General features: G+C 35.8%; 1 protein-coding gene across 1 annotated transcript; it reads right to left on the reverse strand.

Moving 5' to 3' along the window:
• Positions 1-2,461: 2,461 nt before the first annotated feature.
• On the reverse strand, positions 2,462-8,106 carry FGF19 (fibroblast growth factor 19). Its single transcript, XM_072422908.1, has 3 exons — positions 7,799-8,106; positions 7,070-7,176; positions 2,462-4,352 (listed from the first exon to the last, which is right to left on the reverse strand). Exons 1-3 carry the CDS (start codon positions 8,031-8,033, stop codon positions 4,053-4,055), a joined length of 642 nt encoding a protein of 213 aa, XP_072279009.1. The 5' UTR covers positions 8,034-8,106; the 3' UTR covers positions 2,462-4,052.
• Positions 8,107-12,680: the final 4,574 nt, after the last annotated feature.

The following is a 12,680-nucleotide window of genomic DNA, read 5'->3' on the forward strand; positions in this document are numbered from 1 at the left end:
TTATTGGCCCATAAATATGAGCAGTTGCCTTGTTGGCCAGTAGGAATGTGTATAAAGTTGAAGGAATGGAATACTGTAAGCTTTAACCAGACAAACAATTTGCTGCTACATAGGTGAGCAATCCAGAAGCAAATCGGAGCACCTCAAATGGGAGGTACATGACAGATCGACATTATAGATGTAGATTAATAATAAAGGGAAATAAGGAAATAAGTAGGACCCAAAATTCATTGATATGATTGCAACAAAGCTGGAAAGGATGGGTTTGGGGGTATTTTATGATTGTATAATAATTATTTTAAAATGAGTAATATTAATAAACACAATTACTCAAATAAACAACCTATATATAGAAAGCATAGATTAAAACAATACTTTTTACCTGGTGCAACCTACAGTATGGAAACAGGATTTTCCCAGAACAATTTGTAAATCCTGAAGCGTTGATTTCTGTACACTTTCTCACTGGAAAAGCAGATATTTGATGGGTCAGGTAGTGATGGAGTCAAACCAATGTACAGAGGTCAAAGTCTTAAAAGGCAGCCAGTACAGATTGCTTTGTAATCAATTGCACATGATTAGAGGTAATGCAGAAAGCAACACAATCATCATTATTCTGTCTTTGATCTCTGCTCAGTACCATCTTGTGAAAGTTACGAGATGTTTCTGCTTTGAAGTAAACAGCAATATAAGTAATTCCGGTAGTTGTTTACAAAAGTTACTAGTTCAATAACAAAATGGATACTTCTTTTTTTTAAATTTCATACCTGCATGTTTGCATACTATCATTTGCAGTGCTAATTGTAAGTGATTTAAAATGTCCAAATCTGGATAATTTAGGGTCAGCTAGTTAGACATGTCACAAACTTCACTGATTGTTTCATGAAACTTCCTTATTACTGAACCCCAGCTTGTTGTGGGAAATACTTTGGCTTTAATCTTACAGAACTTTTTTTTTATTATTTTGCTTGACTTGCATTTTACTTCCATGTGGTAAATGGACATATAATGTATTGGGAATTATTTTTTATTAACATTGCACACTTAATCTGCCAAAATTGTCAACCATATATTCAACCGGAAATTTTGTCACCTATTTTAACAATTTGAAAATTTAAAAAATACTCATCTATCAGTTCCATCAAAATGTTTAGTTTCCAATCCGTGACCGCGTATGGTTAGGAAGTCTGTAAGGTCCCTGTTTGAGAGAGGTCGACCCAAAATGCTTGTCATTTTCATCAAACGGACCAAAAGTCAGAGTGGATGAAAAATTACACAGACGTCATAGAAACAGGAGCAGAAGCCAAATATCACAGTGTTGGGATACTTTCTTTTCATTGCTGCATTAGGGATACAGACATTATTTAAAATGTGACAGAGATTTAAACCCACTTAAAACTATTCATGACATGACAAACTTTTTTTGAGCACTTGGGGAAGTATCCCAAAATTTGTTTTCAATAGGACAACTCTAAAAAAATGGATTCCCCCTACTTTCTTTCTTGGTGACAAGGATTAGCAGTACAAACAGAGTGGTAAGTCTCCCCAAAAAGGGACACAACCCCTGATTGATTTCAGAAACTCAGATTTATTTTGGTCATTTTGAGGAAATAATCAAGTGGACTGCTCAATCAAAAAAAAAGCTTTGTTTGTCAAGCTTTAGCTAATTTTCCAATCCTTTATAGACAAGGTGATATCACTTTAAAAGGTAATATTGGAATGGCTGTCTAAGCTTAGGGTGGGATCAGGGGTGTAGTGGGGCAGGCATGGGTAGGAACGCTGTGCCCTCACTTCTTTTGGGAATAGGTGGTCCATGGCTCTGGCCGGTCTGCTCCCCCTCCCCCCCACCGCAGGATCAGGAGAAGAAGGGGGCACACCGGCCAGAGTCGAAACCTTGTTTCCCATTTGGAATTGCAGGCTCAGGATGGTGGGTGGATTGACTCTCTGAACACAGAGTGGGACGTTACTCTGGGGAAAGTTTCTTCTCCTTTGAGTGACACATAGGCAGGGGTGTAGTGGGGCGGGCACGACCACACCCTGGGTGGGATAGTATGCACGTTACAAAAATGTACAGTATGTTGCATTTTTTTGCATTTAAAAAAAAGTTGGGTTGTCTACCCTTTTATGTAAAGTATAAATGTTGAACTTTGGTTTGATAAGTAAAATAAATACTTTAAGGTTACTACTAAAGGAATGATTTGCTAAATGATAAAAAACTACTTTTATTTTTTTCTGGCCAATACTGAGGCATTCTTTGTAATGATAAGGATTCCTAAACTACGTTTATCCATACATTTGATGAACCAACATTTTATGCTTTTCAGTCACTGGTTCTAAGTAACTCACAAATACTCCATTGAAGCATGGCTATTTATTTACAAAATTGTACAAAGAAATATGAGCATACAACAAAGTATTTAAAAGGTTTGAATAGATTTAGAAAACTGTACAAAACAATCTTTAAATATAGTATATAAATATAATATAAAATAAATGTATGTTAACAATAAATTAAATATAAATAGTGCATTAAAAACCAAGTGCTTAGAGAAGAAACATCCTAATTATAAAGCAACAACAAAAATTGTTTAAGCATTACATTTTACAATGTTCTTTTTTCATCATTGTCTTTGCTAGCTAAATTAATTTCAAAAGCTGTTTCTTTTAGTAGCAAAGTCAGAAGCCTCTGTATGCTAACATAAATGAAGATTACCCATATGTTAATGAGCTTTTGGATTTAAAGTAATTGTGTCAGGTCCTACAAGGCGAAACAAACAACTATACTAATAAAATGCAGATGCATTGTCATTCCTTCATGTACCTAGATTTATTTTGAAACCGTTTTCACTGTGCCCGGAGAGGACTGGTTGTATACTAGAATACTAGGCCTTTGCTTGCCTAGTACTAAGCACTAAATGTCAGCACTAAACCATGCCCCCTCCACAGCCTCTACTCACTACTACACAGGAATGGTAAAGGTAGGAAATAGAAACAGGTGGGATTGAAGGTTAGTGCAAGTTTGGACCAAAGTAAAAACTTAGTGTGAAAGGAATTTCAGAACCTTAGGCACATAAAATTTGTTCTATAGATAAACACAGGCACCCTCAGGAAACACAAGGTGCCTATAGGTAATTTTTTTGATGGTTTGTACATTTTGCAGAACCTGACAATTCAACGTTTTGCATTGATTTTCATTAGAATGGTGCTCTTCACTTACTTTCCTGCTGATACTACAGAATGTATCCCCATAGTGGGACACATACAGCAATAAAAATCAATGGCTTTACCCCATATCCAAAGCATAAAAAAGATTTGAGGCACAGGTCTACTTTAAGAACTTCTCATGTAAGTTTTTGGATTGCTTAAAAGCATGAGAATTAACCCTTGTTGACAACTGTGATTTCAGTGGAGTATTGTTAACAACGGTTAAGTCCCATTCCCACAATCAAAATGGATGGTTACAACCTAATTTTGTGGATGTGGTTTGTATCTTGCATATTCCTGCAAGTAATCCCATAAAATGTATATTGTGAAATTGTCTAACAATCTGCTGCAGACTCTGCAATTGCAAATAAATCAAGCGACTATGTTTGGTAATGGGTAGTAGTTATGGCTCAGCTATATGTAAGATTTTTTTGACAGTTGCCTCTTTAACGACATGTTAGTTTCCACAGAATTTCATACCAGACATTGGAAAATACGTACTGAATTTCATGCTGCCAAACTAGTATACATTTTGTATATATCAAATCCATCTCCGTTAGAGTTGGGGAGGATTAAATATAGTTCCCAAAGACTTATACTTTTGATGTTTCACACATAATTTGTCTATTCTGGAGCCTATTTTCAAAACTTGAAAATATGAAAAATTTCAAAGATTAGGTCTTGCTTTTCTCCACCATTTAAAAAGGTTGGTAAAGTGACCTTAACTTTGCATTGTGCAGTAACTTCCCATGTCATTTTGCCAATTTTTCATGTGTCATTATGCATTTGCTATGTATTTATGTCTTAATAATTATTTTTCTTCTCTCTAGTAAATTCCAAAATTGCTGCTATTTTTTGCGAAAACTTTGATGGTTTATGAGCCTTAATGGATCCATGCTGTTTACATCTAGATAATTCTCTTTGTCATCATATTGAAAGGCTTCATCCTTCTTTACTGGAACGTCTGGTGCCCAATGCATTACAGGTAAGAAGTGAGATAGTTGTGGATATCCTTTTCCCTTTGATTGCAGCCTTTGCTTATCTTTGCTAAGAGAGACTGCCATCCCGTACTTTGGGGATTTATACATATTGTATCCATCAGGAAGAAGTTCCTCTCTGAAAGAACAATCTTCAGGAGAAAAGTTGTTCTGCAAATAAAAAAAAAAAAAGCTTTAGTACTTATGACATTTTAAGTCTGAAGCTTTTACATAAAGTTTAGGTGCTGGTTGATTACCAAAGTGTATTCAAAAATTTACAGAATATTAAAAACCAGGCTTTAGAACAATCATTTACTGATCTCAGCAGCTGCAGACAAATGCAGTAAATTGCCCTTAAATGTAAATTTTAAGCAATTATGTAATTCACGTTTTTTTAGATGCTACTCTCTTCACAGTGACTTTGTAACCTGCAAGCCAACTAAACTTTAATATAAACATAGAGCAAGCAAACTACTGAGAGAGCATGAAGGATTTCAGTGCTTCTGCTATAAATTTAAGAATGAATTTCTCCAAAATGTCTGCAGCTGCAAAACTCAATAGTTAAGTAAGAGTGTAGTTGTGAGCACAGTAATATCACAGGAATAGAAGGATGGCCATAAATGGCTTGGTAAAATGTGGATTCTGATTCTGAAGTACCATTTGTATATATTAGATCATTTCTTATATGTTCTGTGTATGTAGGTCTGGAATAAGCCACACCTTTTTTTATCGTATATCTATCATGAAGAAGAGGTTAGGATCTAATACGGTGCATAAGTCAATGTCACTGTCCTGAAACAATCTCAGGATACAGTGCCAATATGTTTCATTGAGAACAAGTAGATTACTCCCCACCAATCATTTTGCAGAAATAATCTGGGCATCTATGGCCATCCTAAATGCTCATTTAGATTGGCATTATTGATGTTGTCAGGAATTTGCTGTCAAATGTTTGACATGCATATCAAACATGCATGAAGCATAGGAAGTCAAATCCTGTGTACATTAAGTCTATGGGCCTGATTTATTAAAGGTGAGAATACACTTTCATCAGTGAAGGTGGGTGATCCAGCAAACCTGGAAAGGATTTCTTAAAAGTCATTAGCTATTTGTTAGCAAATGTTTTCAATCGCGGACCAGATCCACTTCAGGTTTGTTGGATCACCCAGGTTCACTGATGAAAGTGTATCTTCTTCAGCCTTGGAGAGCTTTAATAAATCAGGCCCTATGGCAGAACTCAGTTATTAGCATTACTTGCAGGGTACATCCCGGTAACTATAATTTGTATTTGGGACATTAATATTTTTGTCATTTTTAAAGGTGAGAGGAGAGACAATTCCTAATAAATGTTTAGTCATTTTAAATGCCCGTTCTCCCATGTCTGTATCTGCTGTTTTTTATTTTCTCAGAATGTGTTTGTGTTCTCAGAAAAACACTTTTACAAGAATATATGTTACCAGTAATTGCCAGTAGCTCTAAGTCTGTAAAATACAACAGCAAGCCCTATTATGTGCCCAGTACCTTTAAATATTATCACTACTAGCAAAACCTAGTTGCCTAACTTCCCGAAAACCTAGACGATGCGCATTGCACAGTGAACTACAGTTCGTTCACCTGTCATTACTGGGACAAAAATAAAGCTGGAGGTGTGAGGAATATTGTGCAAGGGGTAATAGAAGGGTCACATGATAGGTAATGTAAGCATAATTTGACAGCAGAGTATAAAATAATAACTAAAAGTATTAATGCTTGGTTTATTAGAGAGACCAGTCAGAAGTATATACTTCAGCAAACTACACCACGTTTACCCTAATTACTCTTGCAACATTACTAATTATAATAGGTGAACCATAAGTATTTTGTAGCTCGTGTTCTTTTTCATGCAGAAAATTTTTATGGCATTTTTAACATTTGACTTTAATAAATGACTATAAAACACATTTTAGGAATGCCCCCAATGTGTATTTAGCCAGTCTGTTTAGTATATGTAATGCAGTATTACTGGAACTGTATCTACACTTACATTTCCAGTGGCTAGTGTCTTGAAATACTTCCACTTTAGCTCTCTACAGCAGCTGCAGGTATTCTACACTTCCACTTATGATTTAGTGATTTATTCTGCTAGCTTGTACTTCATTGCATGAAATACAAGCAAGCATGCAGGTATTCAACGAGTGAGACCAGTTAAATAATTACAGGGGCTGCACATCAGTGAAGCAATTGTGTTTCAAGACATTGGCTGCCAAAAAGGTAAATAAAGTATTATATATAGTATTGTCTTGCTATAGAGATACTGTCCACTTTTTTCATTTTGTCATAACCTCTGTCTAAAGCCCAACAAATGACAACCCCATGATAATTTTTCTTGAACCCAATAAATAAAAGAGTTTAAGTTTTAGGCTAGTTCTGTATCATTACATCCATCTAGTAATACCACATTATAGAAGTTAAGGTAATTGTCTTTGAGGCTTGCAGATTTTGGACCATGTATGGTTGCCTCTTCTAAGGAAAGTTTACACCAAGAAAGCATGGAGGCTTTCATTGTTAAGCTCTAAAAGTGTTAGTTCTAATGATACCTGTAATCTCTAAGCCACTGAAGTAGAACAAGTATGCAGATCAGGTATTTTGATTTCAGTCTGATTTTTCTAAAATGCATGCTTCGCTGAGTGGCCCAGAAAGCATCGACATAATAGAAAGCCAGATAACTGGTATTTTCAAAAGGGGTCAGCTATGAAAGTCTTTATATTTCGCACAGTACAAGCTTGCTTCAATTCACCCTACATTGAACTTTTACCTCTCCTAAAAGATGACCAAGCTAATAACATGACTATCAATAAAGCAAATGATGTCACTTTTATCTAAGTTTTCACATATCCGCATACACTTACCATTCCATAGAGTGTGCCTTCAGTCCCCATACACAGATAAAGAGAGGAGTGATAGCCTTTAATGGCCACAACACCACCTAATGCAATAGCTCTGATTTCAAGTAAACCTAAAAAAAAAAAAAAAAAAAAAAAAGAAAATCTGTAATTTCAAGCTTTTTTTTCTTTTTTTTTGATGAATGACATTTTTAGATGTCAAAACTGCTGTGTTTGACTAATTATTTATATTCTAACACAATGATAAAATGATCTACAAAACTGACTAAATTAAAATATGACATTTTTAACTAAACATAATTATAGTTATACAATTACTATAAAGCACTGCATAATATATTGGCACTATAAAAACATAATAATAGTAATTTTTCCAAAAAACAATCCTTGTTTACAAAAGGAGTAAAATAGTAAATTAGGAGTGACAAAGTCAAAATTCACTTTGCAAAGGATACCCAATCATTTGCAAGAAAAAAACATCAAGCATGATAAGATGAATAAAGTTATGAAAACTTCACTTTATTTACAAGGCTAAATAAAAATTCACATTACAAGGTGAACCTTCATTCAAAATTTTAGCCTAGAGCTTACCATGTAAAGGATGTAATAATTTTTTAATATCACAATAATAACATTGATACAAATTGTGCCTTTTAGAATGGCACTGCAATCCTATTAGGTAACAAAAATTGTAATATATAGTGTACATATAAAGTATGTTTGGTTGTAACTTACTCTGTGAGCTTGGATGTTTGTCTCCATCTACTCTGCCATCATCGTGTATCCTTAGATAATAGCTTTCCTGCCCATGCTTTCTGGCTGTATATAATTGTCTGATTCTTATTGACTCCCCCCAGCCACTGTGCACGTGTGGTCCTGCGTTAAAAAGTGGCAGTGTTTGAACCACCAGCACCAACCACAGCTCCATCAGCACAACCGGAACAAATATCTGGAACAGTCTCCTCCACATCTTCTCTGAGTTGGAAATTGCAATTTGAGAGCTCAAAGGCAACACTCTGTGTCACTAAAGTTTCTAGAGGCAGACTAAAGCAAGCAATGCTTTTTGCCTAATTGCCTCTGGGCTGTAGTAAATACAAAGCCAATCCCCTGCCTTTTATAGGACCTAAAGATCCTTTATCAGCTTTGCAGATAAGGTAATACATGGATTGTCATAGTAATGATTGTGACAGTCCCAGTATATTGATCTGCATTACATCACTTTAAGGGAAGTCTTTGTGTTATTTGTATTTTTTCAGTTTCCTTTTTTATGATCATTCTTTGGTTTTGCTTCTATAGATCAGATTCAGTTATCGCAATGATAGTTTTATATACGCATTAGGCAAACTGGTTATTAAAGGGATTTGAATGTCTTAAGCCCTATTTGTGGTTTAATTTTTTTTGAGAAGTGGAGAACTTTAATTAAATGAGGCTAAAGCTGTCCATAGACAAGAATGCAGTGGTTTGTACACAACCTGACCACCCTCAAGGCAAGCTGTATTCAGAACATTGCCAGGCTTACAAGTTTATAAAAATGAAGAGTAGAGGGGGGAGGAGCTGGAGGGATCAGACAGGAAAAGGCTGATCCGGGTTTGGCTGGACAGTCAATTGTAATTGCAACAGGATTTATTTTAACAACTGATTGTTCCCAGCCACCTGACCCCAGTTTCAGCACCCACAGGAGATCATTCTCATTGCCTAATGTTAGTACTGTGCTACGTACTGTTCTCATTGATGGAGTCACTGACATGATTTAGCAAAACTATGCCTCTACCAAGATGGCCCCATCCACAAACAGACACAGCTCAGAACAAGGAATGGTATTGGGGTAATTTTAGCTGCAGGGAAACCTCGTAGAATACTGGTATCCTTTCTCTTAAGTCTGCGTTTTTTGGACACAACAAAGTTAAATTCTATTTCAAGCAGTTTGGAAACCTATTGCACAATGCAATTATTTATAAATACCCCAGGATTGTATTGTTTCTGGATAAACATCCTTCATCCAGTCCACTAAATGCAACTCAGGACACCTACCACATGTGCACATTACACACATCCATGCTTGGTGTGTCTAAGGTTTAAATGCTCTTTTTAGGTTCAATGTAATGTTGCTGTGCAATTTATTTAGGGTTTATTAGGAATAAGGCTGTGCCTGCCTAGCAATGGAGTTTCCTCATCGGACTGAATATACATAGCCCTGGGTCCTGTAGCTTTATTGAGAAGAGCCCAGACCATCAAAGTCAGTGGGCAGCAATCGCAAAAGGAAAAGGTTTTTCAGACCTGTGCAATCAACTGTCCGACTCCTTGTTCTCCTTGTTCCCTGAGATCAGCCAACAGGGGATCCATCCCCAAATATAAGGAGGCTGTCATTGCATTCAATGTGTTAATGAGACATTTAAAAGTGAATCCTAGTGAAATGTATGGGAAGATTTGAAATGGGCAGACCATGGCAAGAAATCCACAAACGTCTTATAGTTAAATAAAGTTGGAGTGGTTAGCAACATCACTAATTATATCTCATATATGTCAGAAACTGGTGGTCAGATATTCAAAATGGCTGTAGGAAGTAATTTCTGCTAAAGTGGGCAATGCTAGCTTAAGGTCAAAGGATGTAAGTTCTTGTTCCATTAATTTATTTATTGACATTTTTTTTTGAATATTTCCGTTGGTCTTTGTGTTTTTATTCATGCATATCACCTTTATCTGCAGACACTTAAAGAATTATAGAAAATATAAAGATTGAACTACAAATGAAAAGTTAACTATTTCTGTAAGGCAAACTTACGTTTTCACATGACTGTGTGTATCTATCTATCTATCTATCTATAGATAGGTATTCACACACATATATATCATATATATACATTCTCTCTATATGTTCATTGTATATATGTATATCAGTGTATATGTGTGTCATGTCTAGACTTCTGTGGTTGAACAAAACTATTCTGGTCTTTTTAACAGAAGTGTTAGCTCTGTAAAGACTTTAATTGTATGTTATCCAGGGTGCTTCCTTTAAAATCACTGTGGGAAAACTGCACCTAATACATGTGACCTAAGGCAAAAACTGTCCTACTATATTGTAAACGCAGATGAACTTTCACCGTGTCAAACACAGGTAACTGCTGCACTATATAGCAATAGCAGAAAAAGCATGTGCTTAACATTTCATTTGTTTAACTCATTGGTGTCTTTTTAAATCATCAACATTCTGTCTAGGTGCTTCATTTCTACAACAGGCAGCTTGTCTGAACATTTCTGTCCGAGGGCAATGACAGACAGGTTGTTTTAGCACAGTGTGTTTTTAGTCTGGATTTTTTGCTTTGTCTCTACTAGGTACAATCTGCAATCTGAAAATGATTCCAGTGCCTTGTATGTTAGCAGAAGACAATGTGCTGTGTGATAAATAAAAATTTTTCTACCTATATGAAGAAATCGGCTTATGTCACATAGATGATATTGATGCTGATGACAAACTGCCAGTCTTTATGAAATGTTTTCCTTGCTTTCAAGGATAGTGAAATGTTAATCCCTTGTGTAGCCAAAGTTACCTATTTTTATATGTGCGGAAACCAAACAAATTTGCAAATGTACACTGTTTTTTTCTCTATCCTCTATCTTTTTATCCCTATTTCAGAGCTTTTTAGACATACCCTAACCAGTCTAAACACTGTTTTGTTTACATTAACCGGTGCAATTGTGCAATGGCCATACAAAATCACAAAGGGTGGTTATATTATTTATCCAGTGGTTACATTGGTGTAGTGCTGAAGACCGTTGAGTGCCAGGAGCAGATGCTTTCCTTTTGTTATTAGTCCTAGTCTGCAATTATTGCTCTCTTTACACAGTATAGTACAGATAACAGACAGTTGGAATGTAAACAAAAAGAACTTTTACACAAGTATGGGCCTATGATGACAACTCTAAGAGTGGCAGTTTGTTATATTTGCCAAAAAATGTGGTAAATTGCACAGTGACTACTGTCCAAACACTATGTACACAAATACAGCTTACACAACGGTGGTAGCTCAGTAAATCATGCCCACTACACCAGTGGTTCTTGACCTTTTACTATAGGTGAACCCTTGACATAATATTCAGGTCTTCAGGAAACCCCCACTATAATTACTATATCCACAGCTCACAGTACATTAGCATGGTGGTCAATGGGAGGAACACCTCTAACATTGCTGACCAGTGGGAAGAATATGATGCATACAGATATCCAAGAGGGGCACTGGTGTCATTTAAAATGACCTGAGAGATACAAACTGCTCAATACACAGGTACATCGAACAACCTTTAGAGGAACCCTGTTTAAGAAACACTGGCTTTAGGTTCTAATGCGTATTCATGAGAGCGCCATTCTTCTGATGTCAGGAAACAAAAAAATATTTGTCAGGAAAGCTTTGAGATAGATTGCATGTTCACAGTGCATTTAGCATAAAAAATTGTGCTTTTGAACAGGTTTGAATGTTAACTCGGAAATGTGGCACTAGGTGGCGCTCCACTGTCATTTTTAGAACATATTATGACCATGGGCTTGAACATACTATATATGTTGATGGTAGCAAATGGAAACTGCAAAGGAAGTTTGGTTGTATTGATTAAATGTATACCTTTATATTCTCCAAAATAATGATCTGACATTGTTATTCTCCATTAGGATATTTATAGCGGTGACTTTTTTGCCTCCAGAAACTTAGTTTGCATAGCCAGGTAAAATATGAACCATGTGAACCAAAATCAACGATTCACATGCTATGTATGCATAGTAACCCTGCTTTGCTATTTTACATTAGCATATGCAACACAAAAGCAGGTTCCAACAAACCCCCAACAATGACACATAAAAACAAAATGGACCAGGTGCACAGTTTGGGTGATATCACCCTAACATCTATATTGCAGCAGAGTTTGCTGAAACGGATGAAGAAGGAGTTGGGAAATGAGGCCTATTTATGAAGAAGAGGAGATCAGGTAACAGATCACCTCTTTCTTGGTCACATTTTTTAATTGATCACAAAACTGTAACTAACCTAAATTTGTGTTCAGAAACTCTGTTCACTTTATTGAGTAGATTGTCATTTACTCTAGCCATGATCACCATCAGTAACTGTGGCTAGGATCAACTAACAATGGAGATCAAGGTGCTTGAATCAAACTATGTAGTGGTGATCTGGCTGACTGCCATTTAATAAATACGGTAAATATCATCTCTCAACAGTGAAAGTGGTTATCTTCTAAAAGTGTTTTGCTGAAAACTTCTGCTGAAAAGTGGTGTCAAAATAAAAAAGGTGTCATTTGTGTATAAACAGTAGCATTTTATCACTTTGTAAATAGACCCTTAGTGACTTTTCTTTCTTATATTCCATGGCAGGTTTGTGTGAACAGTCCTGGTGACTGCTCTTAGCCACTGTTGAAAGGCCATGCAGCTGGAGGTACTGGCAGTTAGCAATTACATCTAGTGAAAGTGATTAACTCTTAATTCATAACTCTTTAATCATAACTTCATAATTCCTAAATCTTTATTTATAATAGCAACATTGTTAGTGTATCTCTAGGCATTTCTTTAAAGTCAAATGTATATTTATATTATATCTTTTAACATGCTTTTTTG

This window comes from Pyxicephalus adspersus, chromosome 9 (genome assembly GCF_032062135.1).
Source record: "Pyxicephalus adspersus chromosome 9, UCB_Pads_2.0, whole genome shotgun sequence".
NCBI lineage: Eukaryota > Metazoa > Chordata > Amphibia > Anura > Pyxicephalidae > Pyxicephalus > Pyxicephalus adspersus.

What these genes read in the sequence shown, in the direction of transcription:
- FGF19 (XM_072422908.1), bottom strand. Translation starts at nt 8,033, where the DNA reads ATGTGGAGGAGACTGTTCCAGATATTTGTTCCGGTTGTGCTGATGGAG. An exon ending in CAAACATCCAAGCTCACAGA is followed by an intron (nt 7,177 to 7,798) that starts GTAAGTTACAAC and finishes TTTTTTTTTTAG; the next exon opens with GTTTACTTGAAATCAGAGCT. An exon ending in AAGGCACACTCTATGGAATG is followed by an intron (nt 4,353 to 7,069) that starts GTAAGTGTATGC and finishes TTTTATTTGCAG; the next exon opens with AACAACTTTTCTCCTGAAGA.